Source organism: Lipophrys pholis, assembly GCF_963383615.2.
Source record: "Lipophrys pholis genome assembly, chromosome: 19".
NCBI classification, from domain to species: Eukaryota; Metazoa; Chordata; class Actinopteri; order Blenniiformes; family Blenniidae; genus Lipophrys; species Lipophrys pholis.
In genome coordinates this window covers 17,773,984-17,793,138 of record NC_137647.1, presented here as the reverse complement: position 1 = coordinate 17,793,138, position 19,155 = coordinate 17,773,984, and the positions used below count along the sequence as shown (strand labels likewise).

General features: G+C 43.0%; 1 protein-coding gene across 2 annotated transcripts; it reads right to left on the bottom strand.

Moving 5' to 3' along the window:
- Nucleotides 1–675: 675 nt before the first annotated feature.
- map3k14a (mitogen-activated protein kinase kinase kinase 14a) lies at nt 676–15,064 on the bottom strand. 2 transcript variants are annotated; one of them, XM_080488713.1, is made up of 16 exons: nt 15,009–15,064; nt 6,925–7,197; nt 6,758–6,839; nt 6,276–6,486; nt 5,590–5,982; nt 5,373–5,507; nt 5,151–5,280; nt 4,601–4,729; nt 3,055–3,159; nt 2,827–2,984; nt 2,586–2,736; nt 1,759–2,052; nt 1,555–1,664; nt 1,313–1,451; nt 1,127–1,227; nt 676–1,041 (listed from the first exon to the last, which is right to left on the bottom strand). In XM_080488713.1, exons 2-16 carry the CDS (start codon nt 7,181–7,183, stop codon nt 871–873), a joined length of 2,568 nt encoding a protein of 855 aa, XP_080344839.1. In that variant the 5' UTR covers nt 7,184–7,197; nt 15,009–15,064; the 3' UTR covers nt 676–870. The 2 variants fall into 2 exon arrangements, with proteins under 2 accessions (XP_080344839.1, XP_080344838.1); XM_080488712.1 differs by lacking the exon at nt 15,009–15,064 and adding an exon at nt 8,197–8,365.
- Between the last annotated feature and the right edge of the window lie 4,091 nt (nt 15,065–19,155).

Here is a 19,155-nt window from a genome sequence, read left to right as displayed (position 1 = left end):
TTGTCGTGTTCTTGCTGATTTACCTTTTGTTTCCTGTAAGAATAAAATTTGAGCCTTTTCTTTTTTTAAGCTGGGAAAGAATCTTACTTCTCTTAATCACATTACTTAAACCAATAGTCCTCAATAAGTGGCCCCTGGGCCACATCGGGGCCCACCGGTCGCCTATCTGTATCCCAGAACTGTAATTCCTTCACACGCATGACGGTAATTCATAGAAGGGTGGACACAGAAATTTGAATTCCTTCTCCCTCCAACCAGCACAAAACCCATGTCCTTAATATGCCAGGACAATAATAATAATGCATTTTATTTGTATTGCTCTTTACATCCAACTGAAGTCCGTCGACGTAAACGAGTCGAGTGGCCAAATGCTCAGTCGATGGCACTTTAGGTGTGACCTTCATGGATGAATCGCGGTTTTTACTGTACAGGGCAAATAGCAGTGTGTGTATGGCGTCGTGTGTGTTTAGAGCGTCACAGATTGTGTTACTGGCTATTATAACCTGTCGTGTTAGTGTGGCATGAACTTCTTACATCTTCCATAAATTTCACCTGAAAGTCAAATATTCTTCACTTCTTCCAAGTAGTAAACGTCTCTGAGACTTATTATGTATTCATAATTCATGATAACCATCCCAGAGAAGATGAGCATGAAGAAATCTTTCACTCACTCTGCACAGTTCAATATCTTTATTGACTCCATGTAAACATCATATAAAAAGGCACAACCTGTAAACAGCTCAGTCAAAATCTCTGTAATGAAACTAAAAAAGGAATTGTAACAGCAAGTGTTGTTTTGTACAACACAGATGAGGGCACAAGACAACAGAAGTGAAAGTCACATACACTGCTACTGGGAAAACATGAAAGTCACAGGCTGGACCGGGTCTCCAGCACTCCGTCTCTGATCCTCCACCTCCAGCTGGGACAGAAGTCTGGAGCGGAGACGCAGCAGAGCTCCAGACCGGAGTCCTGCACCTCGCCGTCGTGAGCGACGTGCTGGCCGTGCGGGGTCTCCAGCGTGAACACTCTCTCTGAGATCTGAACGGGAGAAGGACATGTGAGCTTTGGTCTTTGTTCACTGAGGCAGTGAGACATGAGTGAGTGTGATGCTGCTGGTCTTCACCTGATCACTGATTCCTGTGGCGATGTGGCCCACCTTCACCCGGCGCGCCTCTCGGATGCGAATGCTTCTCCGGCTGAAGTCTCTGATGCAGACATCCACACCTGAGCCGCAGAGCAGACATGTCAGAGACGGATACTTTGGGAATATGGCAGGAGGCTCCATGTGTTGTAACGTTTCACATCGCACCTTCAAAGCAGCAGGGTGGTGGTACTTGTGCGTGACCCAGCAGATCCACGCTGAACACCGGCACGTTGGGCTGACTGTTGGTGGAGAAGACGCCGGAGCTCAAGTCGTCTCTGAGACTCAGCGACCAGCGGCCAGAGTCCTGAGGGTGGTGAGAAAACCAAACAACGGACAGGTTAATGCATGAGACCAACTGTTATTGTGACATGTGTTCAGTCCAATCGTATATGTTATTCTAACGGTACCTTTTTGTCCCAAGGCTCCCAGTTGGAATACGGATCACTGCTGAGACAGGACAGGAGCTGCTCCTGCATCTCAGCTGAGTGAAGCTGTGACAGGCTGCTGAGATAGAAATCTGCAAAAACAAAAACAAAAGAGCAGTGAGCAGGACCCAAAACACGCACCAGGTTCACGCCACATTAACTAAGTAGAAAAAAACCAAAACTCACCTCGTTCCAATTTGCGCAGCTCGAGTTCAGGCACCGTGCTGGCCTTGTTGCTCCTCTTGCAGTTTGGCTCAGAGATCAGCATCTGTGGGCCGAGAGGTGAGCTCTGCTCCGCCTCGGAGTCTTCCTCCCGGTATGGCATCTTTATTGCTCCCCCTGCCGTTGTTGCTTTCTCCACAGACTCCTGATGTTCATCCTGGAAGTCGTTGTAAAGGAACTGCAGGCAGTCTGGGGGTTTGTTGGGTGTGTAGAGGGGCTCTGTGTAGGGACCCCTGACGGGACTGGTGAGTCCTCCCACTGCACATCAAATACATCACATCACATTATCTCCTGTGCTCCAACCACGAGAGGCAGGTTGGCATCTAATAGTCTCATCACAGTAACAGAGAGCATCGGGGGAGCGCAGCAGGGAAACTGAGGAATCCTTTCTGACTTTGAACAGATTCAGATTAGAAGTGTAACAAAGACAAACTAAAAGAATCACGTAAGTCCCAGGCAGGACATTTGCTGATTGTAAAGATACACTGGAGATTTCAAATGAGAGGAATTTGACTGTCTGGGGAACCCAACAGCAGTTAGCCATATCTCATAATGTGAAAAACATCAGGAGGATTTTTACTTGGTGTGAGAAAAAGCACATGTGGTGTGAGAATTGGGGGGCTGCCATGTGGTTTGAACTCTGAGAGGAGAGGGCTCACACTCCGAAAACCTCTAAAGGAAACTAAAACCCTGGAGTTACATAGAAAACCCTTTTGTTGTCGAGACCGAGTACTTCAGATCCAGATATGTGTTATTTAAAAACTGCAAAGATTAGTGCAACATAGCTTCACCTTCTCTTAAAGCTCTGTTCGTTTTCTCTTTGAGATCAGATGCTGATGATCTTTTGGCTGGATCTTTCTGGAGTCCCGCCTTGATAACTTCCACAGTGAGGGGACTGCAGTCGGGGGGGATCTCTCTCAGGGGCGGCGGCTCGTTGGCGATCTGCAACCATCAGACAGAGCAGATCCAGTCACACCTTGCTGAGGATCCTTTGAAAGGTAAGCGCGTGTGGCGGAGCTGCGCGAGGAGCACCTTCAGGTAAAGTCTACAGGTGTAGTATCTGGTCCAGGGCTGACACCCATTGAGCATGTGCAGTAACATACAGCAGCTGCTCCACACATCTGCTTTGGCTCCGCGGGGCTCCCCTTTTACAATCTCAGGGGCCATGTGGGTCTCCGTGCCCTTTAGGTCTGTATTGAATGAGGAGACAGTGGTTAAACAATCCCTTTTCTTACATGAACCTATGAAGTAACTCTTCACCTTTGGACCGACTGAGACTCTGCCCCTGATTGTCGAGTCTCTCCGCGTGTCCAAAGTCACACAGGAAGGTGTCTCGGCCGTCCTCCGACAGCAACACGTTGTCAGCTGTGGGGACAAAAAAGACAGGCAGAGTCAGTAATCCTCCTCTTTAATCTGTGCTCTTGATGGCACTTGGTTCATTTCCACGATTGTGCTGTGCAGTTTGCCGATTACATCATTACGGGGCAGCTGCATGGACATGAAACGGGCCTAAAGACAAAGGAGCCAAATGAAAAGGGGAAACTCTAAGTCACAGGAGGACAGCTGCTGCACAAAACACTTCAATGTGGAAACTGGGAACTAACAGTAAGCAGACAAAGACATTTGGTGCTTGCTTTCCAGACACCAGGTGGCGCTTGAGTCACACTACAGCAACAAAAAAATAAGTTTTCCCAACAAGCCAGCTTCTCTTTTCTCAACCTCCTCTAAATCAGTTCCTCTTCAGTTTTTCACTTTCCTTCTTTTTCCAACACTTTTTTTTTTCATCTCCTGCCCTTTGTGTGCTCTTATTTTCCTTTTCCTTCTCTCTCTCTCTCTCTCTCTGTCTCTCTCTCTCTCTCTCTCTCTCTACTTCCTGCTCTCCTCCCCCCTCCGCTCCACTCTCCCATTTATGGCTCGCTCTCCTGATTCGCCGCACATGCGCCGTTTCTAAAGAGCGGCGGTGAGTCACACTGTGGGAAATTCCCAGCCCGTCTTGTGGCAATCTGGTTTCAAAACACAGGTGCCTGAAGATCAATTGTAGCCCGCATCTATAACGCCTTCATTCCACTGAACAGCTGCACGGAGACTCAAACTTCCAAGTTAGTTAGAGCGAGTTAGGAACCGGACTTACCCTCTCATCCTGTTTATGTTCCACGCAGGTGATCAAAACAAGTGAAAGTCGACGTGACACATTTCGTTTCACTGTTCTTACTAAGCTGCGACTCTTCAAACGCCAAATAGGCTTTCTACTCGTCTCGCCATCACATTTACGTCCGCTCGCTGAGGCAGAGGATCTTCTAAAAACAACAATGAAGGAACACTTCCTTCTTTAAGGAGATACTAGCTATTAAGATAGTTTCTTTTCTAGTTCATGCAGTTCATTGGGAAAAACCTGAATTGCCCTTTATTGTGTAAGTGACCATATTGGGTAGCTTGCACGCTTCTTCCTGTTTCTTCCAACCTAACGCTGATAGACTGAGAATGATTAAAAAGTTGTGCCAAACGTTGAGGTAGGTTCTGCTTTACTTTGACCACAAATTCATCACATTCAACACGCAGTTAATGATGAGACCATTTGACCAGAAACACTGTAAACATCACCCCAGTCCACTTGAGAGTTTTTAGTGAGTCTACGTCATGTCGTCAATCACATTCAGGTGCTTTCTATTTTACTTTTTTTTTTTTTATGGAATAAAATAGATAGACAGTAGAACTCAAAGATGTGTAGGGGAGTTCAAGTGTGTTTTCCAGATGTCATCAACATTTACATTTCAAAATGATTTAAATAAACGGCTGTATAACGTACCTTTAATATCTAGATGCGCCACTTTTTTCCTCACCAGGTACTCCAGCGCTGTGGAGACTTGAGAGTGGTAGTGGAGACTTAAATCCTCGGGCAGCCGGCCACGCTTCACTATCAGCTGACCCAGAGACTCTGCAATAACAGAGGAGGTCAGAGGAGGACAAGAAGCGAGGCACTGGTGATTCTGACAGATTAAAGGTATGTGGTTGAAATGTTTTGTGAAGTTTTCTGATAAAAGAATCAAGTGGGAAGTCTTTGTGACCATCGAGGCATCACTCCAGGACACTTGGAGGAGAGCTTGACATCCCAGAGTCACCTACGTCATCGTTATCTCACCTATTGCACATGTGTTTGCACATGAAAAGCTGAGATTTTGTGGGATTACAAGAGACAAGAAACAGTCTGGAGTGTGTCTTTTTAATGAAAAGATCTTCTTTCTTTTTTTTTTAAAGGGTGCAATGAAAATCAGATGTGTTGTGTTGGTTCTTAGTGGCAACGGTAATGTGCTCCATGTGAAAGAAAGAGCGATGAGATGAAAATCCTGTTTCTTTACCAGACTTCTGGTCCATCAAGAGATAAATGCTGGGCCCCTCTCTGACCACTCCTAAGAGTTTCACCACTCGAGGAGAGCTGAAGGTACTCCACGCACCCACCTCCTCACTGCTGAACTTCTTCAGGTCAATCTGCGAGAAAACAATGAGGAGAAAGAAAAGGCTTTTAAAGCTTTGCACTAAGCAGTGGGACATATCAAAGAGAAACCATGTGCCTTTATTACCTTTTTGACGGCAAATTTAAATCCTGTGTTGACATCTTGAGCACTGTGTACTTCCCCAAATGAACCTTGCTTAATAAACTGTGAGAGCACGTACTCCCTCCCTTCCCTGTATTCACAGTCCACAGGCTGAATTTTCTGTCAGGAGAAGAGCAGCAGAACGTTTGGTTGAAGCACATTTTACAGTGAGAAAGCAGATGAAAGTAAGGCAAGAAGGTACCTTATCGTAAAAGATTAACCCCTCGTTGCCGTTCGAGTAAGCTTTGTAGAACTCATCCTCGTCCTCCCTGGCGTCCCTCTCCACGTCTTTGAAAAACGGCCCAGCGTAGCACGGGTCCCCCTGGCTGACGCTGCCCCGGAGGCCTGCGAGAGCCAGCGAGCAGTCTCCCACACTGCTGAGGGAGTCCGAGCTGCTGCCCTGCTCGTACGACGGGAGGCCGGAGAGGAGGCTCACCACCTGACGGGGCCAGTTCAGAGGAGAGCAGCTGGAGCCCGTGCATGTGTAGATCTGCTGGCTGTTGAGAGGACGCCGCCGGTCCTGATCCTCCAAGCTTTCAATGCTGCTGCAGCAGGAAGTGCTGAGGTCGCTTCTCCCTCCGAGTGACGACTCATCCTGCAAAGACAAAAAAAAATTAAAATTTATATTATCCTTTCTTTCTCAGGTTAACTCGTTTAAGAGTCAAACATTCAAGGCCAGGAGAGACCGCGCTGTCTGAAATCAGAGTTTCACTTTTACAAACGGCCCATGTTTGCATGGTCGTATCAAAGGATTCGGCTCCTGACTGCAAAAGAATGTGGCAATTTATCTGTGAAGATGATTCACACTGAAAACCCCCGCTCAGCTCACCTAATAAAACCTCACGGCTCACACCAGCCAGCGCTAGGTAAAAGACTCTCGGTCCTCACCAGGATCTGGACCAGAGACCTCCCACTCTCCTGTTCGGGGACTCCGGAGGACGTGTTGTGTCTCTGCCGCTGCTTCACCAGCTGCTTCTTCCCTTTACGCCTCTGCCTCCTCCGGGTCTTCTTTCTCGGGGCGACGCGCTCTGGTACGCCGCTCGGCTCCTGGACGCAGGCTGTCGTTGGGCACGCCACGTTGTTTTGCTCAGAAGAAATCCTGGACCAGGAAGAGTCCAAAACGGGGTTTTACAGTTCAGTACAAATTCAAGCGAAGCTATGTTTTCACTGCGAGCCATCTCAGCGAGCAAGCAAGGAAAAGCTAAACTGGTAAACACGTCACCACAGAGGGAAACAAATCTACTCAGGGTTTTTGGGATTGTACACACTGCAGCAGAAGATTGCATTTTAAATGGATTGCATCACTGAAACGCCCCAACAGTTAGGCATGAATATAAAATGCTGGCAAGGTTGTAAAGTAAAGGCCATACCTGCTCGTGAAGCAATTAGGAGAGGGGACAAAGCTTCGTTCAGAACAGGAGGGACTAAACTGTTGGGAGTCCTGGGTTTCACCTACAGGAAAGAGTTAACATGTATTCAAGCACAACTATTCCTTGTCTTATAATATTAAATGTAATGAACAAAGTGGCATATTCACATTCTGCCTGAGCGATGATGGTCGAGGTCTTAAAGGGCATTTCTCCCACTTGCTCTGCAGTCCCGCGCGTCAGGAGTTTGTTAATTGTGGCCCATTTATGCATGTAGCCCATTTTGCTGTCCTTTCCTTCCTCCTCCTCCTCCCCCTCCTCCGTCTCCTGCTCCGCGCTGCAGCACGGCGGGTACGAGCCCTTCAGCTCGGCTTTGGGCGAACCGGAGAACGGCGCCGTCGAGTTGAAAATCCTCTGACTCACTGCCATTTCGTCTGCTGGATCTGGAAAGAGAGAACATCGTACAAAATGGATCGGTCAGATATTAGGTGTGATAAAATCCCTTTGGTAAATAACGTTTTCACATAATAGGACCCAAGAGCTTAAAATCCATATAGTTGGACTTCATTTCAATATATGAAACCATTTCAACTGAGGTCTGTTTATTTTTTTCAGTTTGGTTCCTCATACTTTTCTACTGTAGTCATGCCTGATTATGCGAGTACCAGGATTAACCAGTTCATGTTATTCCAATAAGCACTCATTGTAAACAATCAAAGCAGACAAGCTCAAAATCGTGACTCAACATAGCACACAAAACACACACACACACACACATGTGCAATGACTTCTAATTTGCTCCTTTGGCGCTTGTTTGAAGTTGAACCCAGTAAACTGTGCCATGTACACCCAAGGGCATGAGTATCACTTGATCGTCGAGCTGAAGTGAAACTTTGAAAGTTTGCGGTGAGCAGATGAGACAGGAAATACAACCCCGGCCTTGTTTTGACAGATGCAACTGAATCGTTGAACGCGAGCGCTCTGTAGCGGAAGCAAACGAGGCAAAGCGCGGTCCAGCTGAATTTCCACCAAAGACTGGCCACATCTATATGTTGGGTTTTCCACCTGTGGCTTTGATTGGCCGACACAAAACCAATTGCATCAGACAGTAATTCCCACCTGAATGCAGCTTCAGAGTCCTGAAATCTTAAATGAAACGATAGCAGATGCTAAAGAAACTAATCTTATAAATGCAATCCAGCCGAGAAACTGACATCAAATCATGAATGGATGGAAATTAAAGCCATATGAGATAATTATGGATATCCTCATGTCTGCTGAAGAACGGTCACTAAAGACACAAATGCAGTGTAACAAACACAACCACGAAAATCACTGTGTGTGTGTGTGTGTGTGTGTGTGTGTGTGTGTGTGTGTGTGTGTGTGTGTGTGTGTGTGTGTGTGTGTGTGTGTGTGTGTGTGTGAGTAGCATGTAGACGTACCACTGGATGCCAATCTGAACCGCTCTCTCTCGCTTTGTGTGTCGCCTCTGAATAACCGGCCAGCTACATGTATTAGGAGCTCTGTTTGTCGACCTCGTCCATGTCGCGTTCCTTGGCGGCGTCTCGGCTCGCTCCCTGCCGCTCTGTTTGCTGTGCGGCTGTACGCTGGCTCTCTGCCAGCTCGGGGGAGGTGCCGGCTGATGGTGACTTATCGGAAATGCTTCTCCACTTCCTCATATTCACCCCTCCCTCACTCACTCTCTCCCTGCACTGCCTCTCTCACTCTTATCACTAACTGCTGCAGATTAAAGGATAACCTGTTTGATTATCAGCCTGACGTTTAACTGGGATTAAAAACATGCCAGCTCTTTGTTCTAAACAGCTTCGACATATCTGATAGGCTTTACATTTACAAATAACAAAGGACATTATCAACAATGCACAACGTAGGTAGAGTGCATACAGTTGTGAATACACGTAATGTACACATTAGTTTTATGACTTTCTCACCTCCACACTGAGTAAAATGTTGGAGTTTCGTGACCTTTTGGTTGAGCTGATACTACTGTGTATGTGCTTTATAGCCAGCGCACGCACACACACACACACACACACACACACACACACACACACACACACACACACACACACACACACACACACACACACACTCTCTCTATGTGTTTAATCCTTCAAACATCAACAGACAACTAGGCAGTAACTGGTAAATATTTGTCAAGAGTGGATCAACAGTCTGCACTCACAAGTTATAAGCCAAATGTTTTCCATAGCTGATTGATAATCTGACAGCTAATTTGACAGATGAACGAGGGCGGATCTTCATCCTGGTGGTGATTTAAGAGGTTGGATAGAGTTTAAAGAAAGCTAAGTATTAATTAAAGTTGATCTTGCGATAAATCACATCGTCCTGTTGTCGCCCTGTGAGCTCGTTGATATCCATCAGCAGGAGGTGAATAGTGCGTAGACGAAAAACATCACGTCACTCAATTGGAAATACTTTAGCTTTAAAACCCGACCAACAAGGTTAACCCTCAGACGCCATGGAAACAACTTGTGTGAATCATACCCGTAAAGGAATGTCAGACAACAAAACTGTACGAAGATTTGTTTGTTCACTATCCTGCGTAAGCTGTTCACCCATCGCTAGGGCTGGGCGATATACTGAAATTTTACGATTTATCGAGATTTTCTGATTTGCAGACAGACATAACATAGCAACGGACAAAGACGACAAAAACACAATCTGCAGAGAACGCATGTTTCCGTCATGTTTTCTGTCATTGTGCTCTGCTCTGCCTCAGAAAAACCCTTTGAATGATCAGGGAGACACGCGAACGCACACGAGTGGGTATTAAACACATGGGGTCTTCTTTAATTATATTCCCATGCATTAACATATGATTTCATACTGGCTTCTCGTTGACTTTTACGAAACCTCTGCCATAAAGTTTAACTGACTCAGCGAGATTGTGACCTTTGAATACGTGAACGCATCAGGTAATAGATGAGCCTAAAGTTGTGTCAAACATGTGGTCTGTGAGTTGCAGCAGTATTGGAAGAAACATTTCACTGTATTTGACGCCAGGATACATCCTTTAAAACTGGCATGATGTTGACATTGTACTTATTTTGAAGATATTACATTTTCATGCATGCTTTCTATTTATTTGCACTAAAACATTTGGATTTGTGGATGTTTCTGCAATATCGTTACCGACAAACATCTATTTTCTTTGAATGCAAGCCACTTTTCTTTTTCGCCATTTTTCTGAAGTATTGACGTGTTTATTTTATTGCAGCTGGTGGTTAATCAAAGTGCCAATGTTGCAGTTTGCGCCAGTGACTTTGATGCAGAATTGTCTTTGAGGCAAAACTTTATTGAGAAAAAAATATTGAGTTTATATTGCATGTCGTCATTTTGAGAAATAAAAATTAAGTTGAACTTTGGGCCAGCCCTCACCAACCCCATAAAGATCCTGCTGTGAGCAAAGATCCTCATCAACCAACTACAACTGCAAAAAGCAGTACACAATAGCAGTTTACAAGTGTATTACCTCAGACAAATTGGGTTTTTTGTGTGTTTTTTTACTCATACAAATGTCATGAAGGCCTCACAGGTGCTGCTTCTCCAGCACGAGGCTGGCTCAGTGCTCACTGCGGGTGGCCACGATAGACGCAGTCAGCTTAATAAGATACAACCATATGTTTATTTGATCAAAACAACTTGTATCTTATTTATCTGAACCTCAGTTCAGTGCGTTTGATCGTTCCTTCAGACAGTGCATAGTACACTTTCTCATCATTTATCAATTTGAAGGACTATTAGTTATTTTCACATTCACTAGTGCCAGGCATTGTCTGAGTCAGAAGTGCTTGAAATGATGATGCCGGGCTTTGCCTGACTTGTGGCCGGGAGTAGTGGTTTGCACCAAAGTTTGGCTTCACTGTAATGCTATGATCTGTGAGAGTGTCTGAAGAACCTGGGGGAGCGGTTTGTGTGGGGCGGGGTGTGAAGCAAAGGTTAAATCATAAGGTAACAAATGACCCCCCCCCCCCCCCCCCCCAGACCAAATTTAAATACCATTAGGGTCACAAATACTTACTTTAACAGTTTTGATCCTGTTTCATCAATGTTTGGATTAGAAACGTTGTCCCGCAAGAAACCAACAATTTGCACTTCCCTCTATTGGATGTAATGATTAACAACCGCGCCGACGCGCTGACTCCGTCTTCGTACAGACGGAGGAAAATGCAACTTTTTTGAAATGTGCGCCACGGTCGCAGTAAATAATTCTTTTTCAAGTGGATGGAAAATAACAACAACGGCAGCCTCCAGAGTGTCATGACTCCCAGTCCATATTCTGATGGGACTTGGTAATTTTATAGTTGATATTCACCGTAGTAGCAATCCAACTTGGTCGTCTATCATTATGAAAGTCTGTGTGCTCCCAGTTAATGTTTATAGCTTACCGTTCTCCGCGCGCATGTCTGTGTATTTTCATTACAAAAACAAACAATAGCACCCAGTTGTGGCCCAACATGAGAACTACAGTTTTCAGTGTTCCTGCTGTTTCCGTGTAAACGGAGTGCATTTTCAAAACGTTGCGGTGTAAACGCAAAACTTTTTTTTTAAAACAAAAATGCAAAAACAAATGCTTTTTCACGTAACATGTCGTAGCATAAACTTGGCCTAAAACAATCTTGCTTATCTTCTCTATCGACAGCAAAATACCATACACTGCAAATACCAGCAAATACCAGCTAACTAAGGCAGGGTCAAACCTGGATGGGTGTCAGGTCAATCACGGGGAAAACTGAGAGCCAAACAACAGTCACAGTCACACCTAAAGGCAACGGTCACTGACCGACATCACGTGCCCTCACATGCACCTAACCCACCAGAACAGGTGATAGTTGCTATTTGTTATACAGAGATTTCCTCCTCGTAAGATAGCTTTTACTTTTTCAACTTTTGCCAGCTTGTGTGGGATTTCGAGGTTTTTCTCGGTAAAAGCACAATGACATGACCATGTTGTAATTGGCTCTGAATTGAACTTAATAGTGGGAGGAAACAGGGCAAGCTAGAGAAAACCCACACCTACAGTGAGAACATACAGACCCCACAAATAAAAGCCTCAAACCCCTCACCTTCTCGCCGTGAGGCGAGAGTGATAACCATTATACCACAGGGAACTCTGCACAATGACTTTCTCAGACGAAAACTACAACAGAATGCAGGAAGGTCTGAATATCATTTCAGAGGCTTTGTCATGCACGACATATGTGAGAAGCCATAAATGAAAGGCTTAAAGTGATTTTGCACTTCACACTGAGTGATAACCAAACCGTTTGTCATGACAACAATGTCATCAAACAACTCTTTGCTTTGAACACTGTCATATGGAGCAGATGTTGCCTTTTGATGCTCTGTTAGTCAAAGAGTTCCCATGGTACAAATGTTTTTGTTAATAAGGTCAAATAATCTGACAGTTAAAAGTTTCTCAAATATTTAAATAAAACCAAAAAAGCAAGGTCAGTCCGTCTGTAAGAAAATGCATCCTTAACAGATAAATAGCATCAAGTAAAGAAAAAAAGTCACTGTTTCTCCGTCTGGAGTGTCGGGCAATCAAATAAAGCAGAAGAAATCCTGCAGTTGTTTTTGCTTTTAATTAAAGGATATTTAGTACATCAGAATCTAATTCAGATACACATGGGATACTTAGTAAGTTGTTGCAAGCAATGTTAGAGGACTCACCTCGGCTCTTCTCTGAATTCAGACTGTTTAACCAGAACAAGTCTCTTCATGTAAACCCAGACTGACTGCGTGGTGTTGGCATTAGGGGAACTCGGAGAGCGCACTAGCCTAATCTTGTTGTATGAGATTGTTCAACACTCCTTACTGTGAATCTATTTTCAGGCTGAGTAGCGAACACATCGATCCCTCTTGAGGGGTGTAGGGTTAGCCAACCCCCCCTATCGTCCAGGGTCAGGCTCTAACCAGCAGCTGTATGAAAAGCGTACGTGGTAATTCTCATTAAATGCCATTATAATGCGTTGTTGTCAAGCGGGAAATAAATCTGTGCGGAAAAAAAGAAAGAAACCAGGGCAATATCCAGGAGCAAGTAAACTGTTGGAAACTCGCTTTGTTTAACTCGCTGTGTCAGTAAAGGTGTCACATAGTAACGGCAGGCTTAAAAAAAAAAAAAATGTTATGTATTATTTGTGTTATTACAGATATAAGCCTGAAACTGTGAATAACAACATTACAGCCTTAAAGGTTCAATCTATGGCTCCAAAAGTTAAGCTATGCAAAGTAAAACTCTACAGGTCGCAGCCATGTTGAGCCAACCTCAGCTGCACGCTCACACGGATTAATGAAATTCCAAAGCATTTAGTAAGAACGGGGAAAAAGGGACCCAACCTGGAGTGGGACACAGAAAATATACAGCCAAGTTAAACTTAAGGGATCTGCTGCTTCTCAGGAAATGTTCCAGTCCCAACCTGGACGGCACATGTTCGGACCTCCTCAGAATCACCCTCAATGCACAACTTCTCTGTGTCGCGTCTCACAACTTCCCTCTTTCCAGTTACTTCATCGCTCCGGACAAACAAAACGAAGAAAGATGTCCTTGTATGCGTGCGGAGTCGAGGCTGAGAATCATTTGGATTCACCTGATGACATGAAGTCGTGTTCGTTCACTGTGGAGATTTGAAACAATGTCACGTTCCAGCACAATCATCGGTTTCGCTCAGAAGACGTGTGAGACGTTCTTATCCCAGTTTGCTCGTGTTGTCGCCATTCTCAGTTTTATGTTACTGTAAACATGGCACATGTTTTGAACAGTTGGTCAGACAAAAGACATTTAAAGACGTCACCTTGAAATGACTTCTGGTTACATGGAGCGGTGCCATAAGGGTCACTTCCTACTGCGATATGTTGTTATAAACACGTAACATGAACACATCGTTTCAGTCACCATTAACCAAAGCTTTGCTGTTGGTGCACAGGAGGTTCAAGTTAAACTGCATTTCTACTGGACGGAGAAACAGTGAATTTCTGCAAATGCAGAATGAGTCATCTAAAAATTTGACACCCTTTTACAGGAAGAGAAAAGGGAATTGTTGTTGACAGGCACAAACATAATGTTTAACGATCAAGAGATGTACCTAAATGGTCATCTATCGCATGGACTTTCCTGCGAAGATGAAGTCACAAAATGTTGATTTAACCGGTTTCTGTCCTCAGTGCTTCACATTGTATGAGGTTTCTTTACTGTCCGATATCCGTTCTGACGGATAGCAGTCTGAGTGGGTAGATCAATGATGAGTTCCCGAAAATATAACTCAAGCAAACATCATTATAGTACTTGTGCACTGCTTAGAATCCAGGGTGCACTTCCCTCTGTGTGTAAAGAAGGAACACAACATAGAGAACAAAGCCTTATCTGCACTTCTTTGCCATTTAGTAAAGGGCATGGGGATAAGACATTTGCACTGTGGGGTTTTGTTTTAAACATGGATGCAGGCCAAGGCTGTAAATGCAGACCAGGAGTTTGAGTCAGGGCCATGGGAATGGTCCCTGGTTTGCATTTGTGCTCGAAGAGGCAGCACACAACTTGGGAGCTGACAAACAATGCCTGGTGCCCCGGTGACTCATGTAAACAAACCAATCCCGTAGATGTCAGCTAACAGCGGCCTGATGTTTCATATGTCAACCATGTACACACCAAGTTAAACACATTGGACAACACGGGAGTTACAAAGTCGCAACCAATAACTAATAACTCCCATTTCTTCAGCGCATTAGAGGTTTATTAAAGCTTTTCGTACCTTGCACAGTATTCCATTTTGTAATGTCGAATTAATTAGAAGCTTGTAGGAGCTAAAAGTTGTTTATTTGTGGGATTAAAACGGGTAAAAGCAGATTTTAATTGGAGACATCTGCTCCACAACGGCATGTAAGAGAAAGGCTTTCACTGGAATAAATCTCACAGTCCTCTTCAAACTGAATGAGATGTGTTAAATTGTTGTTGTTATTGTCTTTTTTTTTTAGTTGAAGCTGAGAGTACCGTTACTCCTCCTCGATGTACCAAAATCATAACTTCCTTCTCTTGCACAGTAAGCGCCATTTCACTCAAAACTTTGCCACAATAGTTGGCGCTATTCGTCGACAAGTCACACATTTGAACCATTAAAACGTGTTTTCCCAAGACCGAGGAAACCCCTGACGTCCGCGAGAGTTTGCCCATTTTCTTTATTTATAAGGTAAAAAAGGTAAATTTCTCTCTTACCGTTCTTCCAGTCTGTAGGCGTCGGCCGATGGCGATCTTCACCTCTCTACCTAGATAGTAACTTCCGGTTAGTTTTCAGAATATTCCAAGATGTTCGTTCACTGTAACAATAAATGTAATTAGTATGGCCACAGAATCTAGATGTGTGCTCTTCTCATTGATAAAATCGAGTGGATATATTTTTTTAACCAAACGTTATTGCGCTGCAGTAGGACTTTCTGCATGTAACCGGAAGTGACAATTTATTTTGGTAATTAAACGACCCGTCCTCGTTACATGCGCTCATTTTAAAATTTAACTAAAATTATAGTTTGTTGGTCAAAAAATTGTCATAAATTGCATTCAGTGCAAAAAACGTTCAAATAAAGTGCATGTATATTTCCATTTCTGATAAATGTCTGATGATATTACGAAAATTTCATTGCACATTGCATATCCTTGGACAATTACAGCTATTCTGGGGTTACTCTGGATTGCATTTTGCACATTTTCAGGGGGTATATTGTATTAGTTATTTCACATTTCCGTTTTTTAACTCCTACTTCAAAATCTTGTTGATATTTTAGGCCTCTTTCCAGCTTTTCTTGCAATTCATCGTTATATACGTAATTCAAACCAATCAATAGTTAGTTACTTTCAATTTACTTACGTTCCAATTTTGCTGTATTGACATTTCTTTGCCACTAGGTGGAGCCATAGTCTACTGACCAAAGGCAACCAGACATGTCTCAGTTCACAACAGACCACATTAGAGTCTGTTTACATGCAATATTAGATAAAGCCTGATGTTCTGTCCCAGTTAATGACCTGTTTAATGTAATTCAGTGTAATTACTTGGACTACTAAACATCAGTGTCTTTCATGCTCAATAATTTTATAAACATCTCAATCAGTCCTTGAGTTTAATGCCGCCCATGCTGATACTCTGTAATTAGGAGGACTTACATGACCAAAAGTTTCCAGTACTGGCCAATCCAAGGTAGTGATCCTTCATACTAGAACAGCTTGATGTTATGGCACTTTTTGTTTGAAATACAGCGCTATGAGCTCCTCATTAGGACTGACATTCATCCTGATATTCATATTTCTGTGGCATACAATGTCGGTTGATGAATTTTACACAGATTTGCTCCTGAAATAGTGAAATCTTACTGTCATATATTTGCAGGCCAAAGAGAGTGACAGTTCTTGCTGCAGTTCAGTGTAAAATTCCCTGAAGTCTCCTTTGTAGTGAATTTTGTGAGAGATTCAACATGAATAAAGCAGGAAGGAGAATCGGTTTCCTCACAACGCTTTTTCCACGAGTAAAAAAATATCAACCTCTGTTGATATTCCTGTTTGGCTTTATGAACCGTTGTCATATAATCTGATGACACAGTTATGCAATTTGTTCCAGTAGAAAAAAAACATTACAGGTGCTCCTCTCTTCAGGCCGTTTCCATATAAATAAATGAGGCCTAGAAAAGTCATAATGGCTTCAGTTTGTTCTCATGTACAGCTATGCAACCCATTGTTCCTTTTGTGGGAGATTTGTTTCATTTCAAGCTTGAAATGAAGACATATTTCATATTTTGGAAGCACGTGACACATGGTTCAATGAGCGATGGCTCTTTCAGCTCTTCATTGAGTTTGACAATTTCTGAGAAATTAAATATTTACACAGATCTATATTATTACTTTTTTTTTTGTTTTGATTGTTATGACTGACCGATATTTACCTCAGTTCACACTAACAATTGCAAAATTGTTTAATAATTTCATCATGCATACATCCATACAGCTTTATCCAACTCAGATTTGTGGTTTTGTTTGAACTGATCTCAGCTTAGTGGTGAATGCAGGATACACCCTGAACAGGTTATCAATCCATCACAGGATTAACACAGAAATAAAAACAACAACACTCACACATTCATTCTTACAGGCAATTTTAAAGTCACCAATTAGCTTTGATTGCTTGTTTGGGGACTTTAAGCTGCACAAAAGAGACAATCTCACCGTGAGCTGAGAGTGCTCAGAATGGATTAGTGAGCATTAATTTTCCAAACAGAAAAAAAAGATGATCAACAACAAAAAAGTAACTTCAGCCAACTAGGTCACTAGATTCAGGTAACTTGACATATTTTAGGTAAGTGTGTTGCGCTATTGACACTTGGAAAGAGAAACATTTCGAGTCTGAGTCTAGAAGAAATCAGAAAAACAATCATCTGAAAATCTTCAGCAGGATCTGTACATTGACGTAGTTTTCATCTGTTGTGCATTGAGCTTGTGATCTGTGAATTTGTCCATCAAATATAAAACAGACAACATGTGGGATATTTATTACATGATTACAGGCCAAGACACAAACCTGCCAAACAAGGCTGCAAAACACTAGTGACGTTCATGTGAGGGCTTTATTAATTTAAAATTAAAAAATGAACGCTACAAAGTTGTTGGAAGGATAGTTGTGTTTTCATCAGATATTCTGTTTTGTATCAGTGCCTCTTAATCCACAACTGTAGAAAACGTGTTTTTTTCCATTTGTAAAGGTGCAACATTTGTAAGGAACATACATCGATGGAATGAGCTGCAGAAATGAATTTATCTCAGTTGCATGTGGTGGAAACCATTCACAGAACTGCTGTGGAATGGCTCGGCTCCTCCTACAAATGCATGTTCCTTACAAGTGTGGAACCATTTAAAAGAAAGATAAACTTGCTTTCTAAGTTCCTACTGAGTTGTATTGTTACAAAAAAAAAAACCATGCAGTGTTTTACAACTTACAAATTTCCCAAATTTGTGTCCCTTGTTGGTATTCTCGGCTTTTAAATGTCCAGAAGGAGTTTGGAGTTCAGAGGCACCAAGTAACCACGCGTTCATATTTTTGGACCGTGAGAGGAACTTGGAGAAAAATCCACACATGCAAAGGGAGAAACTCCACAGAGATAAGTCTCGCCTGGATTCGAACCCGCAACCTTCTGTCTGTGAAGCCAGGGTGCTGCAGTCAAAACAAAGCCTGGATGCGATTAACAAAATCGAATACATATCGATCCCTCCATCCAAAAACAAATCTTGGCTCAAATTAAAAAAAAAAAAAAAAGTATTTGGTCTAGAAGTTTGCGAAATGTGGATTTTATGTTTTGCCTTTCTACCCCCTTTCAGACATGTGGAATTAGTTATATTTGTTTTATATGTGTAGGTATATGTTTTTCTAGATGTGTGTGACTTGGAGATAGATTACAGTATATGTGATGTGGAGTAGTGGTTAGCGCTCTCATACCACAGCAAGAAGGTCCAGGTTGAAATACTGGCTTTCTGTGAGGAGTATGTTCTTTCTGCGTGTGTGTGAGTGTGTCCGTGTGTGTGTGTGTGTCCGTGTGTGTGTGTGTGTGTGTGCGCGCGTGCGTGAATTTCCTCCAGGTACTCCAGTTTCCTCCCACAGTCCAAAAACATGAATGCGAGGTTAATGGGTGACCCTCAACTGACCCTCGGTATGAATGTGAGGAGGTGTTGTTGTCTGTCTCTGTGTCTTTGACCTGTGATAGACTGGGCACCTGTTCAGGGTGTTCCACTTACCACCTGTCCACAAGCTGGGGTGACCTGGGATTGGCTCCAGCACCCCCTGAGTAAGCGCTATAGCAAATGGATGGATGGATGGATTTTTTTTTGGATAAAATATAGATTTAGTTATATAGATTATTTACAAGGGGTTTATATGTGTGTATATTTATGTATACATGTGTATACATGTGTATATTTGTGTGTGTGTGTGTGTGTGTGTGTGTGTGTGTGTGTGGGTGTGTGTGTGTGTGTGTATACAGTATATATATATATATATATATATATATATATATATATATAAATAAATAAAATTCATATTACTATAATGGATATTTTTTTCTTTTGTATCTCCCTGTATTTTGTATATGTTTTGACATGTCTGAAAATAATTAATTATAAAAGCAATTACAAAAAATTACAAACCATAACATAATGTGTAGAAGATTGTTTAACGATTAAGAAAACTTTTAATATTCGAGCAGACGTCTGTAAGCTACCGAAGATTGAGTTTTATCGACTGATATTGTATTTTTCATTGCTAAACTCCGTGCGACTCGTGCGGTGCGGTGCGGTGCGGTGCGCGCGTCCCCAGCTCACCGCGCTC

Bases quoted from the DNA above. Each gene is read 5' to 3' on its own strand.
- map3k14a (XM_080488713.1), bottom strand. From the start codon at position 7,183: ATGGCAGTGAGTCAGAGGATTTTCAACTCGACGGCGCCGTTCTCCGGT. The intron at 6,840-6,924 runs GTGAATATGCCA...TCTTTCCTGTAG, and splicing joins CATCATCGCTCAGGCAGAAT to GTGAAACCCAGGACTCCCAA. The intron at 1,665-1,758 runs GTGAGTTTTGGT...TTGTTTTTGCAG, and splicing joins GCTGCGCAAATTGGAACGAG to ATTTCTATCTCAGCAGCCTG.